This window comes from Triticum aestivum, chromosome 3D, assembly GCF_018294505.1.
Source record: "Triticum aestivum cultivar Chinese Spring chromosome 3D, IWGSC CS RefSeq v2.1, whole genome shotgun sequence".
NCBI classification, from domain to species: domain Eukaryota; kingdom Viridiplantae; phylum Streptophyta; class Magnoliopsida; order Poales; family Poaceae; genus Triticum; species Triticum aestivum.
In genome coordinates, this window is record NC_057802.1 from 599,156,645 (window position 1) to 599,179,800 (window position 23,156).

General features: G+C 46.5%; 1 protein-coding gene, 1 long non-coding RNA gene and 1 pseudogene across 5 annotated transcripts; 2 read left to right on the forward strand and 1 right to left on the reverse strand.

The window, feature by feature from the left end:
* The first annotated feature begins 163 nt into the window (after nucleotides 1–163).
* On the forward strand, nucleotides 164–1,520 carry LOC123080832 (serpin-Z2A-like; annotated as a pseudogene).
* Nucleotides 1,521–4,174: 2,654 nt separating this feature from the next.
* On the reverse strand, nucleotides 4,175–22,380 carry LOC123080830 (polyubiquitin-like). Of its 3 annotated transcripts, XR_006438551.1 has the most exons (5): nucleotides 20,581–20,697; nucleotides 18,105–18,238; nucleotides 17,861–18,034; nucleotides 16,883–17,778; nucleotides 16,394–16,741 (listed from the first exon to the last, which is right to left on the reverse strand). XR_006438551.1 is itself a non-coding variant. In XM_044503781.1 (4 exons), the coding sequence occupies exons 2-4, from the start codon at nucleotides 20,904–20,906 to the stop codon at nucleotides 4,175–4,177; spliced, it is 900 nt and encodes a 299-aa protein (XP_044359716.1). In that variant the 5' UTR covers nucleotides 20,907–20,919; nucleotides 22,285–22,380. The 3 variants fall into 3 exon arrangements, 1 of the variants encoding a protein (XP_044359716.1); XM_044503781.1 differs by lacking the exons at nucleotides 16,394–16,741; nucleotides 16,883–17,778; nucleotides 17,861–18,034; nucleotides 18,105–18,238 and adding exons at nucleotides 4,175–4,859; nucleotides 20,807–20,919; nucleotides 22,285–22,380 and having other exon boundaries at nucleotides 20,581–20,695; XR_006438550.1 differs by having other exon boundaries at nucleotides 16,883–18,034.
* LOC123080836 (uncharacterized) lies at nucleotides 12,645–19,329 on the forward strand. Of its 2 annotated transcripts, XR_006438553.1 has the most exons (5): nucleotides 12,645–13,145; nucleotides 13,442–13,551; nucleotides 16,075–16,267; nucleotides 17,466–18,240; nucleotides 18,346–19,329. It is a non-coding gene; the product is annotated as an uncharacterized lncRNA (long non-coding RNA). The 2 variants fall into 2 exon arrangements; XR_006438552.1 differs by having other exon boundaries at nucleotides 12,653–13,145; nucleotides 13,442–16,267; nucleotides 18,346–19,326.
* Nucleotides 22,381–23,156: the final 776 nt, after the last annotated feature.

Here is a 23,156-nt window from a genome sequence, read left to right on the forward strand (position 1 = left end):
TATATCATTTTTCCCTAACTTGATGAGATCCAACGGACGGAGCCTATCCCTTCGTTTGACAGTTACAATAATCGGAAGGTGTCCGCTGCCCAAACCTATTTTTATTAGGGTTTAGCATCTTGACTAATAATACAATGTAATATACCCTTGCGCCGTCGTTTTAATTCACCTTCCCTTACGGGCGCACACGAGCGTCAATAGTGTCAACAGACGACAATGGAGGATCAGGCGAGGCCAAGCAACAAGGCGCGCGCGTCGTCGTCATCGCCTGCCCGTGGGCTCCGGCGGCCTGACGGCGTTCGCGCTCCGCCTGGCAAAAAAGCTCGCCGCGGGCGATGGCAACGTCGCCTTCTCACCGCTGTCCGTCTACACCACGCTCGGCCTGGTGGCGGTAGGAGCACGAGGCAAAACCCTGGACGAGCTCCTCGCCCTACTCGGCGCCTCGTCCCCTGACGAGGTCGCCGCGGGTTCGTGCGTGGCCTCGCCTCCGACCCATCCGACTCCGGCGGGCCCATCGTCACCTACGCCTACGGTGTCTTCCACCACAAGAAGATGAAACTCACGCGAGCCTACGTGCACGCCGCCGCCGAGTCCTACAAGGCCGAGATACGCGCGGTCGACTTCGCTAAGGTCAGCGTCTTCATCTTGTGGCACCGGTGCTTGGTCAATCGACATTATAATTGTATATAATAAATTCGTGCATGCATGCAGGGTGATTTAGAGAAGATCAGGGAGAGATCAATGAGTGGGCGGCGGCCGCGACGAACAATCTCATCTCGGAGATCCTGCCGGAGGGGTCATTGTCCGACAATTCGAGGTTCATGCTCACAAACGCCATCTACTTCAAGGGCGTGTGGAAGAGCCGCTTCCCCAAGGACCTCACCGTGAACCGCAAGTTCCACCGGCTGGGCGGCGCGGCCGCCATCAAGGTCCCCTTCATGACCTTTGCCCCGGGAAAACACGAGCTGTTCGTCTCGTACCACAAAGACTTTGACGTGCTCAAGCTCCCCTACAAGACCGGCCACGCGTCAGCCCCCACGTCTCGGTATTCGATGTGCGTGTTCCTCCCCCACGAGCGTGACGGGCTGCCCGCCATGGTCGATGCTCTGGAGGCGGCCGGCGGCTCCCTGCTCGACCACGTGCCCAAGTACCCGTGCAGCGTGAGTAAGCTCCTGCTGCCCAAGTTCAAGCTCTCCTTCTTCTGCCGCCTCGCCCAACTGCTCGAGAGTATGGGAGTCCGGCAGGCGTTCAGCGAGGAGGAGGCCGATCTGTCTGGCCTGGTGAAAAAGAGTGTCTGCGATGTGCGTTTGGACGAGGTATTCCACAAGGCGGTCGTCGAGGTGAACGAGGAAGGCACCAAAGCGGCGGCCTGCACCGCCGTCGTTGGTGTCAGGAAGTATTCGGGGAAGACGATTCGGAGGGAGTTCGTGGCTGACCACCCGTTTGCGTTTTATATAGTGGAGGAGGTGTCCGGGGCTGTGGTCTTTGCCTGCCATGTCCTTGACCCTTCTAGCCCATAGTACTAGTAGTAATGCCGTTGAGGCTCGTAGCTAATTATTCTGTCTCAGACAATGAGTGACCACCGCCTAGAAATTGAACAGTGTTCAGCTATATATTTTTTGCTTGCTTTCTTCCTCTATAGTTTTTCTGCCATGTTATGCATGGATGGAGCAGCACGTGCTCCATTATCAAACGAAACAAAGATTCGCACACCAGCTCCTAGTGAGCAATCTCAACAATCATAAAGATAACATGACCAAAGAGAGATCAAAAGATAAACATAACAGCAACAACGCAGCTGCTAATCTACTGCAACATCACAGATCCCAGGCACAGCGCGCCTGGTCTTCAACGGGGGCTACCCGCCTCCGGTGACCAGCATCCATTCAGCGTAGATACTGGGCTCGTTGAAGTCTTTACGCCCAAGTCCCTCTTCTCGATTTGTGAGTTGAAGGCCCCCGATCCCAGCGGCACAGAGATTTGATCTTGCTCCACAAGTCCTTTGCGAGAAGCAGCTATGGCTCCATCAACCACCTAGGATCAGCAGAGGTCTCCGAATGAACTCTGTGAGGGAATCCACAAAGTTCATCAGGCGTGTTTTGTCCTTCTCCGGCGTCAAAGCTGCCCAGAACCTGGTGGTCTTTAATATCAGCCTCCACACCTGAGTAAGAGACATCCATATGGTGTTGTTAAAAATGATAGTTACTATATTTCCACAAACACCACAGGACAACAGAACTTATGGTATTCAGCACCGAATTTTTGTTATTAGAGAGCCAGAATCTGGCCACCGATTAATAATCACGGCCCTCCTGAATCTTAAAATATTCACTTATGAATGCCCAAAGATTTGTAGCTATAACACAAGAGAAAAGCAAGTGGGAAATAGATTCCTCATCAGGGCAGAAAACACAGTCATATGGTTTGATTATATGTCTCTCCTCAAGTTGTCTCTAGTCATAAGTTTGTTATATGGGAAAGCAACTAGAGGAACACATGAATTTTTTGGGGGACCCTGAGTTTCCACACAGCAGGGGTGAAAACAGGCTGAAGCCCCCTAACTATTTGTGATGATTACTATCACATGGTGACGAAGTTTGTGTTTAAGGCTTTGAGTAGTGTCTACAAGAGATGAATACTGGCATAATTAACACCGATATTTGTATATAATAAGTAGTCACTTTAACTGCGGGGATGGATTGAGGACTTGGAGGTGGTAATGCGAGCCTCATATGATCGAGACTTGAGAGAGTATTCATATACGATGGGAAACACACAACATATACAAAGGAAACAAGTCAAAGAGGAATGAGATAACGGGTGCGGGTAGACCCATTGAAGCAAAGCGGACCCCACAAAACAACTGATCATGTAATGGTCCAAAATTTGACTGGGTGCCGATTGAAACGAATCTACTGCAGTTTAGCAAATAGTTCTTAAAAATTCTTTTCGCTCGCACGCATGCAGTTCATGGATAGACTGTAGACCTTATACTCTTAGTGTAATAGCGCCCAACTTGAGCCACGTTTGCATTGCGTGAATCTCAAATTATACGCTTCTTTTTACGCGGGTAATTGATCGGTGATATTCAATGTTACGCCCTCTGTAAACTAATATAAGAGCATATAGATCACTACTTTAGTTGTCTAAACGCTCTTATATTTTTTTACGGAGGGAGTACATGGTTGCCAATCTCTCTAATTTGGCATCGATTGATTTTCTGCATTCGATGATGGGCTCCTGTACATCTCTCATCTTTGGCTATCCTTTGGCTCAGCTGGGTTGCCACTTCTATCTAGGGAGACAAGCTTTTCTCTTCCATTAACATATTAAACGTTCCCATCTCGACCTCAGCACAACCACTCCCTGCCCAGCGTTCGCCCGCCAACCCGTAATGACTTGTCTTTATACCTAAAAACCTTACATACCCCTCTAAAAACTGACAAGGGAGCATTCATGGCCCTCTAGCCTCCCCTCCTCCTATAAAATACCCTGGCGTCCGCCCCAAAACCCCAATCCGCCTTCAAGCCCTAAATGCTGCCCCCCAAATCCCAAATGCCATGCCGCCCACGGTGACTATGCCCCCAATGCTCCATGGTGGCTAAGGGGGGACCTATTCGGCCAACACGTCCTTGTCCTCCTCCGCAGCTCATGCGCCACACCCATCCCAGTCCTCCAACCGTTGTCCTCCCCCTCCTTCTCCAACAGCGAGGATGACTTGATTTCCATCTCTTATTTGTAGTCCCAATGCCAACTCGATGCAACATTCCTGTGGTTCACAATATGCGATAATAAATCTTTGTAAAAAAACATGAAATCGAAGTGTTATGATCCTCGTCACTTCAACTTTTGGCATAGATTCCCGCAAAAAAGAACTTTAACTAGACTGGGTATATAGAAAGGAAAGAAATGAGTAAAGAAAGGAGGTTGTTTGTCGGCCAAACTGCATACAGTCTGTATTCTCAATCAACTGATGACAAATACAGACCCAGGACTTGATAGATGGATAAAAAGAACTACTCAACACATTAACTCTATGTAGTTTCACTGATAACCCACGATACTTCTAGAATGGTAGTTTATTAATGTACAGTACTAGAATGATAGTTTACTGATAACTGGAAGGAAGGCTCCAGCAAAATAAAAATGGTTGTTAAATGGCGGGCCATGCAGCTCAGCAACCACAAAGGCGAAGCGCCAAATGAAGGGTAGATTTCCTGCCAATCTTGTAGTCCGCCATGGTGTGGTGGTCCTCCAGCTGATTGCCATTAAAAATGATGCGCTGCTTTCTAGGTGGAATGGCGTCCTTCTCGTAGATCTTCACCTTGACACTGTTGATGGTGTCCGATTGCCCAACCTCAAGGGTGAGGGTCTTGCCTTCCAGGTTCTTGACAAAGGTCTGCATTATCCTACTTTTTTCTGGCCTACACGGGCGGAGGACAAGGAGGAGGGTGGACTCCTTCCATATGTTGTGGTCAGCCAAGGTGCGGTTGTCGTTCTCCAGCTGTTTGTTGGCGAAGATGATGCACTGCTGGCCCTTGGGAAAGCCCTCCATCTCCTGGATCTTGGACTTCACGTTGCCGATGGTGTCTAGGCTGTCGACCTCGAGGGCGATGGTCCTGCCACCCCGCGTCTCCGTCACGTAGATTTGCATCTTTTCCTGGAGGTCAATCGTAGAGTCATGCTGGATGCCATAATGGGCCAATGTACGGTTGTCTTCTAGCCACACCCCGTCAAAGACGAGGCAGTACTGCTGCTGGATCTTTGCCTTGACGGTGTACAGGGTGTCAGATGAGTGGACCTTGAGGCGGATTGTCATGCCGGTGGGGGTCTTGACAAAGATATGCATTCCAGATGAGCTAGCAAACAAAACATCAACAATTGTTAGACAATACTAGTAAGTGTGCACGTGCAACGCACGTATCCTAATAAAGTAAAATAAAAAATGAACTTTTGTATTGTTGTATCGGAACATTTAAATGCGTGTCATAGGTCATAGGTCTCAATGATTTCAATGTAATAATTTATTTTAGATGAAGTCATAGGTCTTGTTTGACCGGTGAAAGACTTCCATTGTTGCAATGTTATGATTCCAAAATTCGAAATACAAAAATGAAAAAACTTTGTGCATGTAACACACGACAAATACACATGTCTTCACATAAAATTAACAATCACATAAATGTATTGTAAAAATAACAACTAAGCAAAATTATCTAGTAATCATCATTTGATGATGATCCTCTCTGGAAGGTCCATCTTTTGATTCGATCTATCACTACTAGAAAAAGAGCTATAGATGGAATGGCCACTAATGGCGCGCCAGACATGTGGTGCGCCATTGCTATGTAGCAGTGGCGCACCATGTGCTGGTGCGCCATTAGTGTATCACACTAATGGCGCACCAGACACACGGTGCGCCACTAGTAACAATTTTTTTTATTTTGCCAGACATATTAATGGCGCACCAGGGCACAGTGCGACATTACTAGTTCTAACTAGTAATGGCGCACCAGCCACATAGTGCGCCACTACAATATTTTTTTTATTTTTTATTTTTTGCAAAAATATTAATGGCGCACCTGGGGCAGTGCGCCATTACTAGTTTAAGCTAGTAATGGCGCACTGCTCCCTGATGCGCCATTAGTGTCTTTTTTTTTTTGCAAAACTACTAATGGCGCACCACCAGCAGGTGCGCCATTAGTAACGAGGGTTACTAATGGCGCATTAGGTGGTGGTGCGCCATTAGTAACCTGGGACGAGCTAGATATTTTGGACAGCCACACCTACCCACTCACTTTCCCCACTTCATTCTCTCCTCCTTCCTCCAAGCTTGTCTCGGCTGCCTCCTCCTCCTCACCTCATTTGCACCATAAATTCATCCAAATTACGTGGTTAAACCCCCTTTTTTGATAGGTAAGTAAGGGGGAAGCTATCTTTATGTTGTTCTCCCTCCAACAACGTGCACATGCACTTTTTATGTCCTAGCTAGATCTATGTATGTTTGTGGTGTTGCATATGTTTGTGGTGTTGCATATATGTTTGTGTTTGCAGGTACCGGTATTTGAAATGCGATAGTTGCCAATATTTTGCCGGAATGTTGATTCATTTCCGTTTCGGCGAGAATTTTGGCACTATGCATTCTTTTTGGTCCTATTTTTAGGGAAAGTCATGCCAAATTTTTTCTTGGTTCTAAAATATCGTTTTGCTCTACCCCGCAGGCGACCATGGTCCGCACGATGACCGAAGGCATCGTGAATAGGTTTTTGAGCTCCGCGAAGGCCGAGATGCTTGAAAAGAACGAGACGGAGATAAGATGTCCGTGTCGAAGATGCAAGCTGAAGAGCCTTATTGCGGACCCGGATTCCGGGCAGGTGCGGGACCACCTGCTCTTGCGTGGTTTCATGGATGGCTATCGGTGGCAAGGTGATGAAGATGACTATGAAGTCGTCCATGGGGGTCGGGCAAGAAATGAGGATGGGCAGCAAGACAACCACCGCGGCTCGGGCGGGCGAGAAGACGAAGAATCTCCAGGACAAGATCACGACGGTGATGCTGTACACGGTCATCATGTAGAAGATGCCGGACATGATGATGAGGAAGATGCGGGAGCAGACGAAGGGCATGATCATGAAGATGAAGATGCCGGCGGAGCAGACGACGATGGACCATCGATGGGCTGGGTGCAGGACCCTCATATTCAAGAGCTGCTTCTCAAGCAGACGGATAACGCAAGAGCTGCCGCCCGAGAGAAAGCCAAGCTGGATCAACTGGAGATAGACGCGGTTACTCCATTGTATGAAGGATGCAGGCCCGAGGATACCCGCCTGAAAGTAACGCTCATGGCTTTGGAGATGAAGGTAAAGCACAAAATGACCGACGCATGCTTCGACGAGAACATGTCATTCTGGCACGAACGTCTTCCCAAGGGGAACAAGTGCCCGACCAGTTTCAAGGAGGCGAAGAAAATCGTGTGTCCTCTGGATTTACCGCACGTGAAATACCATGTGTGCATGAACAATTGCATCATTTATCGGGACGAGCACGCGGAGTCTACCATATGTCCGGTGTGCGGCGTCACTCGATACAAGAAGAGGAAGAAAGCTCCTCAAAAAGTGGTGTGGTACTTTCCGATCACTCCTCGTCTGCAGCGGTATTTCGCGGACCCTAAGGTAGCAAAGCTCCTGCGTTGGCACGCGGATAGGGAGGAGAAGAAGCGAGAAGATGACGCAAATGATCCGGAGATAAATAAAAAAGACAAGATGCTGAGTCACCCTAAGGATGGGAGCCAGTGGCAAGCGTTGAACTTCGAACACCCAAAATTTGGGAACGATCCAAGGAACATCGTGCTGGGCGCGAGCACCGATGGAGTCAATCCGTTTGGCAGCCAGAGAAGCACACATAGCACCTGGCCTGTGTTTGTGTGGATGTACAACCTCCCCCCTGGTTGTGCATGAAGAGGAAGTACATTCACATGAGTATGCTAATTGAAGGGCCGAAACAACCAGGGAACGACATCAATCTGTATCTGGGGCTGCTGGAAGAGGAGCTAGACACGCTGTGAAAAACGCCAGCCAATACATGGGACGCCGCAGAGAAAGAATATTTCCCTATGAGAGCCGCACTGCTCACGACGGTGCACGACTATCTCGGTTTCGGATATCTCGCGGGGCAGGTGGTCCACGGATTTTCTGGATGCGTCAGGTGCATGGATGACACAACGTATCGCCAGCTAGATAGAGATCCCGGGTCTTCGAAAACCGTGTTCATGGGACATCGAAGGTGGCTTCGCGACGATGACCCGTGGAGGAAACGCAAGGATCTGTTCGATGGTGAAACCGAACCCCGAAGACGCCCGCGTACGAGGAGCGGCGAGGAAATAGACGAGCTGTTGAAAAATTGGAAAGATTGCCCTCTGCCGGGAAAGAAGCAAAAGGCGCCAGAGCCGGGAAAGAAGCGAAAGGCGCCAGAGCCACTGCTGAAGGTATGGAAAACGAGGTATGTTTTCTGGGACTTGCCGTACTGGAAGATCCACCGTGTGCCTCACAGCCTTGATGTCATGCATATCACGAAGAACGTGTGCGAGAGTCTGCTTGGTACCCTGCTCAACATGCCAGAGAGGACCAAAGATGGGCCGAAAGCAAGGGCAGACTTGAAATCAATGGGCATCACGGAGGAGCTTCACGCTAATGATGATGATGATGATGAGGCGAAGCAGGACACGGAAAGTCGTCGCAAAGGCAAAAAGGCCAAGAAGACCGGAAATGACTTCCCTCCCGCGTGCTTCACTCTAAGTCAGGAGGAGATCGTTCAGTTTTTCACCTGCCTCGTAGGAGTAAAACTTCCTTACGGTTACGCGGGGAAGATAAGCAGATACCTAGACTCAGTGAAGCAGAAGTTCAGCGGGATGAAGTCTCACGACTGTCACGTGCTGATGACGCAGATACTTCCAGTTGCAATCCGTGGGATCATGGACGCGCACGTCCGTGAAACGCTATTTGGCCTATGCAACTTTTTCGACGTCATCTCTCAGAAGTCGGTTGGCGTGAGGCAACTCAGAAGGCTATAGGAAGAGATCGTGGTGATACTATGCGAGCTTGAGATGTACTTCCCTCCCGCATTCTTTGACGTTATGGTGCATCTGCTGGTCCATATCGTGGAGGATATCATCCAACTCGGGCCGACGTTCCTGCATAGCATGATGCCGTTCGAAAGGATGAATGGTGTCATCAAAGGATACGTTCGCAACATGTCACGTCCAGAGGGAAGCATAGCCAGGGGCTTTCTGACCGAAGAGTGCATCTCCTACTGCACGAATTATCTAGGCATCGAGAACCCCGTTGGTCTGCCCGTCAACAGGCACCTCGGCAGGCTCGCTGGATGGGGTCACCGTGAGGGTCGCCGCGAAATGCATGTCGACTTCGATGGTCGACTCGCCGACTTTGAAAGAGCAAACCTAGTCACGCTACAACACATAGACGTGGTCGATCCTTGGGTGGTAGAGCACAAAACGTTTATTGAGAAGACGTACAATGACCGAGGCCAACAGAGGACGGACGGAGATATAATCAAAAAGCACAACTCATGTTTCACGCGTTGGTTCAAGCAGAAGCTTTTGTCGTACCCTTTACATGAGGATTCTTCCGCGGAAGAACAACTCATATTCGCCTTGTCACAGGGCGCCGAGCACAACCTGATGACGTATGAGGCGTACGATATCAACGGCTACACATTCTACACCGAGGACAAGGACATGAAGAGCGATGGTTATCAGAACTCCGGGGTAACGATGGAATCCTACACCGGTAACGACAAGGACATATACTACGGAAGGATCGAGGAGATCTGGGAGCTGAGCTACGCTGGAGAGAAGGTCCCGATGTTCCGTGTCAGATGGGCCAAGAGCGTCATAAAAGAAGACCGGTATTTCACCACCATGGTTATACCCGAAGCCAAATCCAAGACCGCAGGCGCGAACGTCACCGCGAAAAATGAGCCATGGGTACTGGCTTCCCAAGTGGACCAATGCTTCTTCATTACCGACCCATCAAAGCCCAGTCGTGTTGTCGTGAGGAGAGGCAAAAGGAAGATCATCGGAATGGATGAAGTCGCCAATGAGCAAGACTTCGACAAGTACGGCGACCCGAAGATGGAACATGACGACGACGATGAAGTATTAGCATACACCACAAGAAGAAGCAGGACCACCCTACCTAAAGGACGTCCGTTCAAGAGAAGAACTCCATTTACGAAAAATAAGGGCAAGAAGATTGTGAACAGATAGCTAGCTAAGATCGATTGTATTTAAATTGTAGCCTTCATTTCTCGATTGTATTTCATTGGCAATTTTTGAACTCATGAATGTTTTTAAATTTCATGGACACTCGATCTCGATCCCCCTCCATCTCGATCGCTATCCCACCTCGCCAGATTCGGCCCCCCTCGCCGCCGAGCACCCCCCGCACCATCTACCCCGCTCCACCAGCCGCTGCCGCCGACCCCCCGCACCCTCCCCCACTCCACCGCCGCAGACGACCCACCGCACCCTCCCCCGCTCCACCGGCCGCCGCCGCCGACCCCCGGCCCGCACCCTCCCCCACTCCACCGTCGCCGACGACCCACCGCACCCTCCCCCGCTCCACCGACCGTCGCCGCCGACCCCCGGCCTGCACCCTCCCCCACTCCACCGCCGCCGACGACCCCCCGCACCCTCTCCCCCGCACCCTCCCCGGCCCGCTCCACCGTCACAAATGAATGCAACTAAAATTGCAAAAAAAGCAAATTTGATTATATTTTCAAATAACAAATTTGATGATATTTTTTAAAAAATCATTACTGTTTTTATAAAAAAATATTACTGTTATGATTTAAACAAGTTTGAACATATTTAAACACAAATAAATATCAAACAACATTTTAAATGCATAAAAACAAAAATTGGGGAGCTTGGGAATCGAACCCAGGACCTCCTGGTGTGTGTGCTGTGTGCTGACCAGTCGGGGTAGTGGGCGTGTTTTGATGGAGATAGGGTTAGGTGGAATATAACCTGACCAGTCGGGCTAGTAATTAAAACAAAATTCTAATGGCGCACCAGGGGGAGGTGCGCCATTAGAATCGACGTACTTATGGCGCACTAGGGGAAGGTGCGCCATTGCTAACCCACTCCACTTGTTCCCCTCGCACTGTGGCCTCCCTCCCTCCCTCGCCAGATCCCCCACTCGCTCCCAACCGTACACCGCCGCCCCCTTGCTCCGCCCCCTTCGTCCGCCGCGCCTGCACGCCGTCGGTGACGCCACCGCCGCTGTGGTCTTGCGCTGCCTCGACGCCGCCGCCCCGACCCCCGCGGGACTCCACCCCCGCCGCCCCCGCGCCCCCGAACGGGATCGGCCGAGCGCGCGCTGCCCGCTCCTCTCCTCTCCTCCTCCCTCCGACGAGCGAGGGCCTCCTCTGGCTCCTGCAGCAGCCGGCGAGCACGGCCCCGACGCGCCCATCCCGCCTGCCCCTGCCGTCCTCCGCCACCGGCCCCTGCTCTCCTTCGACCGCGGCGAGCGAGGACCCGGACGAGCTCGGACCCCGACCGCGACCCCTTCGCCGACCCCGACCCCGACCCCTCCGGCGACCATGTACCTCTCCTCCTTCCTCCTTCCTCCCTCTCTCCACCATTCCCCATTCCCTCCCTCCCTCCCCTCGACCGTGGCAGTGTAGGTCATCTGACCGTTGGCAATTTGTTCCATGTATAACCATTGATTATGCCTTTGAGGCAGTTAGTTAACCTCTCACCTATGTTCATGCAGGGATATTATTCTTGGAAAAGCCACTGTTGGTGAAGGAATAGAAAGATAAGCAGGTGCCTATCTTCAGTCCCAATCTAACAGGGTAGTCCATGGATTCAAACTAGCTAAAGGAGATTCAAACTACCGAACCTTTAGGTTAACAACTCAACACAAACCAATCCCTGAAAGCAAAAACTCAACACAAACCAAGTGCATTATTGTTGTGACTGTTTTCATGTTTGCAGAACCAATATTTTTGTGCCAACAATCAGTTTACTCCCTCATGCCAACAACCACTCATTTTTCAGTTAACTCCTTACAGTTCAGATCATATTTTGATTGTCAACAATAGTGGACTTTTAAGGCTTTTTTAGAGGCAATACTAGTGGATATTAGGCCTTTTTACAGGCAATAATAGTGGAATTTTAGGCTTTTTTTTGAGGAGTGTGTTTCATGCTGGCCTACAGTGATGAATTAGTCAGAATTGTGTATGATTGTGCCTAAAGTACATAATCTAAAGATACAGACAAAATAATTAGGGGAGCATGTGTGAATCTAAAGTATATTGTCAACTTCCAACATTTGCTCTGTTGTCCATGTGGTTGAAGCAATGAAGTTGAGTGTGTCATTCTTGCTATGGTCATGTAAGAGAAATGCTTTGCCTTGCTAATTTTACCATGAGATTTGGGGTAATCAGCTAGTTCTGGTCAAAGCAAGTGGTTTTCCTGAGCTATGCCTTGGTTAGAAAATGATGCATGATGGTTTGTTCAGAAGAGGAATAATCCCAGGATAGCACCTATCATGGGGTCAAACCTGGGACCCCTATTGTAATTTGATTTTGATTATTAATTTTTCTGTGAGCAGATGAATTACAGTGTTTGTGTTGTAATGAAATTTGAGCTGAAATAGAACTTGACAGCCTGTACAGTGAATATATGCAGTGAACAGAAATTGACAGGTTTTCTTGACTGAATTCAGTCCTGTACAGTGAATATATGCAGTCAATATACAATCATTGTAATTTTTGGGAGTAATTTTTGGTGTCAAATCACTCAAGCAGTAACTGAATTTTCAAACTGAACTTGACACAATACTATTCAGTTAATTTGCTTGGACAGTAGTATGTATTATATAACATTGTTATTAGAAAAAAAAACATGAGTAACATGTGTAGAAATGAGTATGGTGTGAAATACTTACCTTGGGTACTGGAAAATGTAGCGTTCTATCATGCCATGAGTGCATTAAATTGAAAATCAAATAACCAGACAAGGTACACTAATAAGGAGCTGCCACAAATGAGGAGCAGCCGGTGAAAAAAAAAGGGCAGCCGGTGCTAAGTATCTCAGTCTCTCACCGCACACTAATGAGGAGCAGTCGCTTTCTCACAACATGATGTGTGTGTGTGGCGAGACGGTGAGAGACAGTCACTTTGCTTTCTCCGCCGCACGCCTCCGGCCGCCTTCTTTGGAGCAGGGCGCACGCCGCCGGCCGCCTTCTCTGGAGCAGGGCGCATCCTCTCCGGGCACGACGTCTTCTGGCGCCCCCTCCCCGCACCACCACCACCACCACCACGCCCTCGCCCCGTCTCCTATCCCCATGACGGCCTTGCCTCGCCAGCTCTTATCCCCACCACGGCCTCGCCCCGCCGCCTCCTCTCACCACTGCGGACTTGCCTCGCCGCCAACCCCGTGGATCTTCCCTACATCGACTCTGCCGCCGCCATCATACAGCCGCAGAGCAGATCGAGATGCGAGCTGCTGGACACGATGCATGCAGGAGCAGGCATCTTGAATTGGACCGAGATCTAGTGCGTCGACCTCACACAGTCGCTCCGGGAAGGAGTTCGCAGCCTACGCTCGGTTGCTGAAGGTATGCTGTTCGATTAGATGTTGTTAATGCACCTACGATTATCAGTGGGGAGTTAGTCAGGTGACATTTTTTAGGCAACCATGCTGTGATAAAGCTTCTTGATTTGTGGATTTGAATTCTGGGTGGCTTAATTTGTCACTATCAGCTAGCTCTAATTGATGTTGAGTCTTTGCTTTTTGAGACGTTGTAATGTCGCAACCAAGTTGGTATCTGCACTGTTTCTATCAGAAATACATGTGAGTCCATTCTTTGACATCTGAACTTTGCTGATGCTTATTCCATTGTATGCACAACAGGCACCTTCGCCACATTGTCATCCATTTGTGAGATGTTTCTGTTTCTCCATGTTGGCATGGATGCATTGGATATAGAGTAGTGGAAGATTGTTAGCGGAACACATACACAGGTAGTAACATATTTGTTGTTCAAATGTATAATATGCAGCCCAATGAAATGTATCGCCTTGAGCACCATTATTTAGGCCAGATCTCATGAGAGGTGCTGTGTGAATTGCATTGGCATACAATAAGGTAAAGAATTGCATTGGCATACCAAATCTGTTGGTCAAATGTGCTTCAGGAATGCTATGCAGTGAAAAAAGAAACATAATAGCATACCTGCCCTGAATGCTCTGAGTTATAGTAGGAGGCGTACCCATCCGTCTGAAGACTGCTCTTAATATATTCTTCTCTTTTCCATGTTGTAACATCGAGATCAGTCCACTTATCGGATTTTAATTCCATGTGCTTGGATGCATATTTGAATAAATCCTCTAGTCCTTCTAGCTGTTGTACCAACAAATGGAAAAAGTATAAGCATCACAAGTGAGAAATAAGAAAAAAAAGGTTCTTAGAAAAGATGGGGGAGTAGGACTAAGTACTAACCGTATCAGCGAGGTCCTTGCGGCTCATGTAAGGGCCTAGCGAGTCGAGCACTTGGACACATTTTTTTCTGGCATTTATAACACATAGGTACCAGTGAAAGTCGTCGTTGTTTATTGGAATGTATATCTGAAGAAAATGATTATTTTAGTTGTACTCATATGTGGACGAATCAGTCGTTCTTGCTGTAATTCATAGAAATATGTAGAAAAGTAAGACTAACCATATCATTTTCCAAATATGCTTTGGCTCTGTTTAATACCCATGCTGGTGCAGCATCCATGTCATCTGAGGGCAGATAGCTACCGATCTTCATCATCTTAGAGATGCATGCATTCTCTAAGAACACACTTCCACCTGACCTTACTTGTAGATGCTCCGTAAAAATCATGCAATTTATGTACGTATTTATGACCTACAATTAAAAGTATACATAGTATATTAGATGACACATACTTCTAATCAAATAGCATCTTCATGTCCTAATATACTTACTTCGTCGCCAACCCATTCTTTGGGAGATAGAAGAGATAGTAAATGTCTTTTTTTTTTCAGAAATGCGTCGCCGATGCTCACTACATTTCTTTCTTTACTTGGTTCAGATCTGATTTTTTCTATAACGGACCAATCATCGCCAGTGCAGGCATAATCTGTCACGATGGCCATGATAACATTTAATGATAATGAACACAAAAACAATAATATAGCAGTACAAGGACATTGAAGGTTTTGTTCTGTGCCTTGTGGAGAAACAACATAGTCTTGTGCCTTCTTAGGCTTGTTATGCCGTCGTATATGTTTCTTTATATGCACGGGCATTGTTAGCTCGTCCTCTATAGTTTGAAGCCCTTCCGTGGCGGGTGTTTGTGCCAATTTCTCGTCCTCAGTTGCCACCATTTGTTGACTTGTTTTGTTGTGGGTTAACTTCTGAAAACAATATTAAAAGAATTACCCGTATGTAGGATATAATATAATTCGAATAATTTTGGAAGAAATAGTTGGAAAAGGAAAGTCACATTTGTATGTTCAGAATCTTTGGCCTCTCTGTTTGCTCTGTTTTCTTCAAGAATATGTGTATATTCTAGGCTCTCCGTGCAATTATTTTTCTCCACTTCATTATTGTTCGGTATTTCACTTGATTCGTCATCTCTCGGTAGCTGAAACACATGGTAGTATAATACTATAACAGATAGAATATCTTTTTGATATGATATTGTACTAAAAAAATTTACAAAGTGCTCTGTGGCGTTAGAATTAGAATAGTAATGACATGTGGAAAGAAAACTTGCCTACGTGGACTCGGGATATGTATCCTCCTGTACGGTCATCACCTCATCAATATGCATATTCTCTGTATCCTCCATAGTAGAGTCTTCTTGTATCACCTGTGCCGACTCATAGTTTGTATCCTCGTCTTTCTTTATCACCTTTTCAACCTGCATATTATCTATATCCTCATCCTTTGCTACCTTGTTGATGTCATCCTAAAAACCCAAGTATGACACTTTTAGATAGGAGGAAACCTTGCATAGAAAGAACAGAGATACAATATGTCTTTACCATCTCGATAGCATGGACAGTAGTACCGGATCTGGATGGAGATTGACTCGCATGTGGCACCGGTGACGGAGGCGCAGACATGGATGAAGATGGTGCTTCACCAAGGGCAGATGTGTGCGGCTCAGTTGAGAGACTTGTTGTGGAGGTATGTTGGGATGCGGCTGAGAGATCACGAGGGAGGATGGAGGAGAGGTGAAAGTAATGGTATCAGGCAATATAAGGCAGAATCGTGAGAGAAAGGAAACTACTATCGCGATAATTGGGGACTCCTGATTGCTATCATCCACGGATTTATCTGAGGCCCCAGAATCTTATCTTGTGCTTTTTTATACTCACACAAAATATTGGAGTTATTTTCGTGGTACAATTTATATGCATAAATAGTGGGTTTGGCCCACCTTCCTTCTGTAACTGTGGGCTTAATTCAGAAAATGCACACCCTTTTAATATTTGAGAAACTAATTTTTTCTGTTTCATTTGAAATTCAGCTGATGTATGGTGGTTGCCTTCTTGTACATGAGCTTACGACTGCGGGAGATCACGACTTGTTCTTTTGATTTTTTTTGGTTCATCACATGATCCATCAAGCCAGCCAAGGCGGAGATCAGTGAAGAGGTGAAGTAGAAAATGGAATCGGAATAGGAGGCATATCTTCAACTGGTTTGATGCATGTTGGAAGATGTATTCTCGCCCACTGTGGTTATCCACCAGTTTAGTCTGTTACATGACTTATATTCTTTTATTTATGAATACTGTACGCTATATTCTTTTAAATTTTTTTTCTGAAAAAAGAAAGCATGTGAGCTCGTGTGCTATAGATCCAGGAACGTCCTATTGGCAACATAGTAGTAATAACGCCTTTTAACTTCAATATATTCCAGGAATCTCAGCCTTTTGCAGTTTTCGTTACAAATATATCATAGAGCATCTCACTTAGGCATTCAAGAACATGTTTAACAGAACATAATTTCGAACGAAAAATTTAGATAGTACAGGATACAGCACAAAGCGTTCCTTATTATGTATGATCTGACACCATGACGTAGCATCATTCCACCATCTTCTTCTCTTCCAAATAGGTTTACAAGTTGCACATGTGGAGACCAGTAACCACAGCAAAGCCTCAATTCTACTGAACAAGAATATTTGTCAAACCTGAATCAACAAAAACTGTTAAGTGATTAGTGCATGACATGAGATACGGCTACAAAAATGATAAGCTTGTAAGGAGCTAGTCTCATAAGCTGGTTTTGAAAGCGAACATAGTAGGTGAAAATAAATAATAGAATAATGCACCTGCCTCATCTCTCCAAAACATCTCTGTAGACAATGTTCTTGGTGCTTTTCCCGGATTTATCAACATCCTTGTTTGGCTTGGCCAATATCCGTGTCGTATCTCTCGACACTCCTCTTGACAATGCAACATATAGCTGCCCATGTGAGAATACTGGCTCGGGAAGGTAAATGCCGACATTTGGGATGGTCTGACCCTGTGCCTTGTTAATTGTCATGGCAAAACTCAGGCGGATGGGGAACTGTTTTCTCTTAAGTTTGAAAGGAAGTGAGATGTCCTCTGAGGGTGACATAGGGATCCTAGGTATAAACACCCTCTTTCCAGCATGCTGACCACCAACAATCTCCGCATCGATTGCATTATCCTGAAAGGCTCTGATCATAAGCCGTGTCCCATTGCATAGACCATTATGAGGGTCGAGGTTCCGGAGCAGAATGACCGGACAGTTGACCTTTAATTTCAAAACATGCGGGGGCAAGCCATTTGGTGTGTTTGAGTTCAAAAAATCAATTATGTATGTGTGAATCATGTATGATAGTTAATATGAGCCAGAAATGACTACCATATGAACTGTTGCATCTGTAGGCTTGAAGTGGCGGTCGTAACACAGTCAGTTGGGACGACTCGTTGGCAGAGTTGTTATTATTAACATTTTCATTGTTAGAGACGACAGTATCTGGTGTTGTTAGTGAACATGGAACATGAAGTGGAGTCTGATCACTCATTACCACATCAACAGGTATGCCTGCATCAAAATTGTATTACCAAAGCCAGTTGCTAGCACACAAGAGCCGGTAGTATGTTTGGATGTAGGAGAACACATGACCTTCCACAACTGGTGCGTGTCGTTGCTGGGTGATAGCAGACTGCGCACTGGGCATATCCATAGTGTCAAAACCTGTCCAAAGGGACTTTTAATTAACATGAGTTTAGCTGTGATTAATGAAATGTATGATAAAGAACAGAGAAAATTGAGTAACCAGGCGACATGGCCACGGGTGGCTTAGATGGAGTGTTGGTTTCATTTAAAACCGCGGACATAGCTTTCTTACTATCCCTTGCCTCCTTTCTTTTTTTCAATATTGCATCCCTGTTTAGTGCATACCTCTCCCTTTCTCTCTGTCTCTTTAGTTCTTTTGGATCTGTTTTTTGACCTGCGAGGCAATGACATAGTCGGTACTTACATGATATTAGTAGCTAAGAGTAGGTGATATCTGTATTTACCTGAACTGTCGTTGTTCGTCAGGTCCTGAAAGGGATTACGTACCCCACTACGCTGAGATCCGGACATATTGTCTTGTCAATGAACACTTACTGAACCGTGCCTCAACTCAGTTTGCTATGCAAATCATGATGTACTGTAAGTATGAAATTACAGGTTGTCAGATTAAAAGAGCAATTCCCCATGTCTTATGTCTGACCAAAAGACGTGCAAATTCAAATGATCTAACCTGTGCACTGGCAGGTACGGAAGTAGTCAGATGTCTTGGAGATCTGCTCGCCACCGGGGTGATGACACCGGATGTAAGGCAGCGCGCCGGGTCGAGGACGTCGCAGACACCGGGGAGAGGGCGGCGTGGCGACGACGGCGTATTGAGGAGAGTTAGGGCTGCAAGGCGGGTCGAGGGCGTTGCGTCGTCGCGGAGACCAGGGGCAAGGGTCGCGTGGCGAGGGCGGCCGGGTGGGGTGGAGCGAGGACGGCGGGGCGGCGTGCCGACGCGAGGTTCGTGGCGTGGTGGTGGCGTTGATCGCGGAGATAATGTTTATTCGCTGGATGGAGGTGTCATCGTTAGGATGTGTAGGAGCCTGGACGTGGGAGTCTGCCGGCAGAACATTTGATTAGAACCGTTGATCTGGTTGTAGTATGTTTGATGAAAGGTGGACAGTTGGATGATAGTAAGTGGGTCTGATCGGACGTCTAGGGTTATCCTGTGTGCACTTTGTCGTATGGACGTAGGGGAAGTCACGTTTGGTCTTTTAATAGTAGTATAGAAGGATGTAGAACACTACACAAAACACGAGCCCATTATTTAAATAAAAGAACAGTAGAAGCAAGAAGAGAAATCTACACTAAGCCTAGCCTGCAAGGTTAAGTCTTGAGCCATCAAGAACAATATACATGTTACATGTTCACTCAGCATATATACTCATGAGTTGCTAGAGCATAAAACGGAACATATGGTATTATCAATCAAGTGATACTTCTAATTGATTATAAGTTTCTCAACAAACTTCAACGTTTTTCTCTACTTCCCCTATTTGTCTCAGCATATATATTCACCAAATTGTATTATAAGTTTATAACCCGGGCAAACTTAGTGGTACACTACTATAGAATATTGCTGCTGTTTTTTCTAAATATAAATTTCTAGTTCCATTTTATATCAATAGCACTATATATAACTTCTCAGACACATACACACAGAAAAACTGTATAAAAAAGAATAACGATCTATGTGTCTACTTATGAATTCTAGTAGCGAGGAAAGATTAACTGAAACAGCTCTGAATTTCAGTACTGGGGAGAGTTTCGGAAAGACAGCTGATTAAAAGGTAAATCATACGCTATCACATGGATAAGAGAAATGAATGCACAAAACTGATTTAAGGCACCTAAACAACTCAAGAGCTATCGCAGTCATGGGGGTCAGGATAGCAACAGTGGAACCAAAAAAATATTGAGATCACAACAAGACAATTCGTGACCAAGAAATTTGCGGACACTTCGAATGCACTGTAGGAAACATGAAGAGGTTTCCCAATCCAGACAAAGGCGGACTATTACGAAACTGATAACCCAACCGGAAGAGCATACATGGGCTGCATGGTCGTGAATGATATTTTTCATGAGAGCATTGCGTCTCCATAGAAATTTTTGACAACATGAACATGGGTGCGCTGGTGGCAGGCTGACGAGGGACCTCACACGGAAGGTTTTACTTTTATGTTAGTCGAGGCACGATACGGGTGTGGCATGCTGGGTTTGAGGGGAGGTGATAGAATTGGTACCGATATCGTACAGGCGAATGCCAAATCAGCCAAGAAGACTCACCTTTATAGAAGCTAGCTAGCTAGCTAGAGCGCCCTTCAGAGTGGCTACACTACCGAGTTAACAGCATGCAGATGCTTTAGTCCAGCTTTTATTTACACAAAAACGTCAACACTTGCAACAGGTAATTAAGGCCATAGAAGCCACAAAGAGAGATCTAGTCACAAACGCTAGCAAACATATATAACGATTTTTGGATTATCTTTGACGTTTATCTTGTTATTATTGTTTTATTTATGTATATAAACAAAACACTTTTTATAAAAAAAAGTATCTAGCTTATTAGATGGACATGCATATAACAAGAACTCCTATGATATGATATATACTCCATCGATCTCTCAAGATGAAGAGTTTCTTCCACAGGAAGAAATGATGAACAATTATAATCCTAAGATCTAGCAGAAGATGATGAGGTTAGCAAAAAATTCCATGAGGTCCCGCTACCTGACACTAACAGAAGGATCTATAGAAGGCTAGAATTCACCCAATCCATATGCAAACAATTGAAGGTGCGGTACACGTCATCGATCATACAGTGGTGCAGCAACCACAATATATAGCAACAGAAAGACCATTAATTATAATCAGGAACACAGGCACCCCAACCAAAGCAGCAGCAGGGAAGAGAGGTTTTCACAGTTCACTTACTCGTCGATGTCGGCGCCATCAATCTGCAACGAATGGCTGCCACCGTAGTCTTTGCTGTCCTCGCTGCTGCTGCTGCGGCTGCTGTCGCTAACTTCCTCCTCTTCCTCCTCGGAATCTGCGAGCTCATCAAACACGTAAGCCACTCAACAACCCCGCACAGAACAAAGAATGCGATGCGTGCGCGCACGCATCGTGCACATTGTGAGCAGGAATCAGCCAAACGTACCTTCCGTGCCAGAGGTAGAGACACCGGGAGTTGCTTCCTCGACGTGGTCTTCTGGGTTGGGACCAGCGGACGACAAGTGCAGGCGCTTCTTCGGGGACATTCTGGCAGGCTGGCTGTCAAGGATTTGATTTTCATGTTAGTAAAGGATTTTGCGCAGGCATCTCGGTGACAGTCAGTAATTGATATGCCAATTAAATGCTAAATGGAAGATTTAATTTTTCATCGTGATGCAGGTGCGGCACGTTGGAAGAAAACATGAAGTTCTCAATTAACTTACTACCAGTTTCTATGGAATAGAACCAACAGCGAGCACAGGCAAATGCAGAACGGGTGTAGCATGCTGGATTGAGGGGAGGTGGTCGAATTTGTATCGACAGCGTACAGGCGAATGGCAAATCAGCCAACAAGACTCACCGCTACAGAGTACAGAAGCTAGCAAGCTAGTGCAACCTTCAGAGTTGCTACCCTACAAGGCATCGATCTTAATCCGAAATCAGAGAGAGAGTGGTCTTACTGGTCATAGGGTTAAGCCCACCTTCAATCTCTACTGTCTGCTTGGTTGACTACTTTGCATTAGCTTGGGCCCTTTGACCTTTGTAACTATGTAACTTTGTTTCACCTATATAAAATAGAAAACACCATAGGGGACTCCCCCAACTGTTTCAGGTCAAAAACAAAGTTAACAGCATGCAGATGCTTTAGTCCAGTTTTTATTTACACAAAAGCGTCAACACTTGCAACAGGTAGGTCGTACAAGCAACTAGAGAAATCTAGTCACAAAGGCTGGCCAACACATATAACAATTTTGGACTATCTTCGCTGTTTATGAAGTGTCCAACTTAGTAGATTATGTTGTATGAGGACACACATGTAACAAGAACTCCTATCTATTTTCTTTTAGAACGAAAACTCCTATGTATCTGATATGATATATACTCCATCGATCTCTAGATGAAGAGTTTCTTCATGGAGAAGAAATGATGGACAATTATAATCCTAAGATCTACTAAGATATAAGTTGATATGAGATTAGCAACAAATTCAATGAGGAACCTACCTGACACTGACAGTAGGTCCATGAGGATCCTACCTGACACTGACAGTAGGATCTATACAGGCTAGAATTCACCCAATCCAATATGGAAACAATTGAACGGCGGTAGAGCCGAGAGGTGAAAATCGGTTACGTTCATTATAAGAAAAAATCAAGCAGTGGCACACCAACTACAATAGCATCAAAAAACAACTACCATGAGGAACACGAGCATCACAACCAAAGCAGCAGGGCTATTTTTGAGCTGCGGATCAATCTCGGTAGCCTACACAAGAGCAGCAGGGCTCTCACGAACAGCGTCTCTCTAGTCATCGGACTCGGAGCTTGGTCAGGTGGGTAGGGTTGCTCGGAGAAGGAGGAGGACTCCCGGCGCAGACGAAGAAGATTTTCAGGACGAAAGGGAGAGGAGCGGGTTAGAGCTTACCGAGAGGAGGAAGATCGAGTCCGGTAGGATGGAGTGCGGGCGGCGCTGCGGCGGCGGTGGCGGGGGGTGGAGAGCGAGATAGAGGGTTTACTTACTTTTGAGATGAGATGATAAAAAAGGAAGGGTGAGGCGTGTGGGGGAAGGAAGCCAACTTTTTTTTTTTGAGGGAAGGGGAAGGAAGCCAACTGCGGAGACACTGACGACACTGGCCCGCAGTCGACTGACCTGGCCCAGGCAGGTCGAGCCAGAATTATTATTTTTGGTTCTAAAAAAGAAGATTTGTTTTTTTAACTCAAACTTTGTAAACTTTCGACAGAGTTCTTGAAGAAAATACGAACACTATTTAGGAATCTTGTGATATGTTTCTTTAGTTTTATTAACATTTTCATAAGCAGAATACATGTGTGGCGGTTCAGAAAAGAAAATATGAAACTTTCAAGTAGGTATTGTGCATGCGAGGGCGGCAGCGGCGACAAGTTTTTTTGCGCCCAAATAGGTATTTAATATGACTTTCAAGTAGGTATTTTGGTGTCATTCTATTCTTCATCGAATAGAGGCGCATTTCTTTTAGAAAAGGGGATGACCCGTGGCCTCTTCATTAGGGAGATACATGCATCCACTTTATCAATTATTTACGAAAACCTTACAAAGTAATACATCAATATGTCTGAAGCCGCTATCTTGGCAACATCTGTCGCTACTCATATCCATTGATAAAGGGATGCAGAAAGTGTGGGCCGAATACCCACACCTCTCACCTAGCCTAACATCTAAAGCCGGAGGCCCCAACCAAGCCACATACCTGGTCTGGGGCACAAACCGGTCTGACGCACCCCCATACGTCATCGTCGCCATCTTCCATTAATCCATCT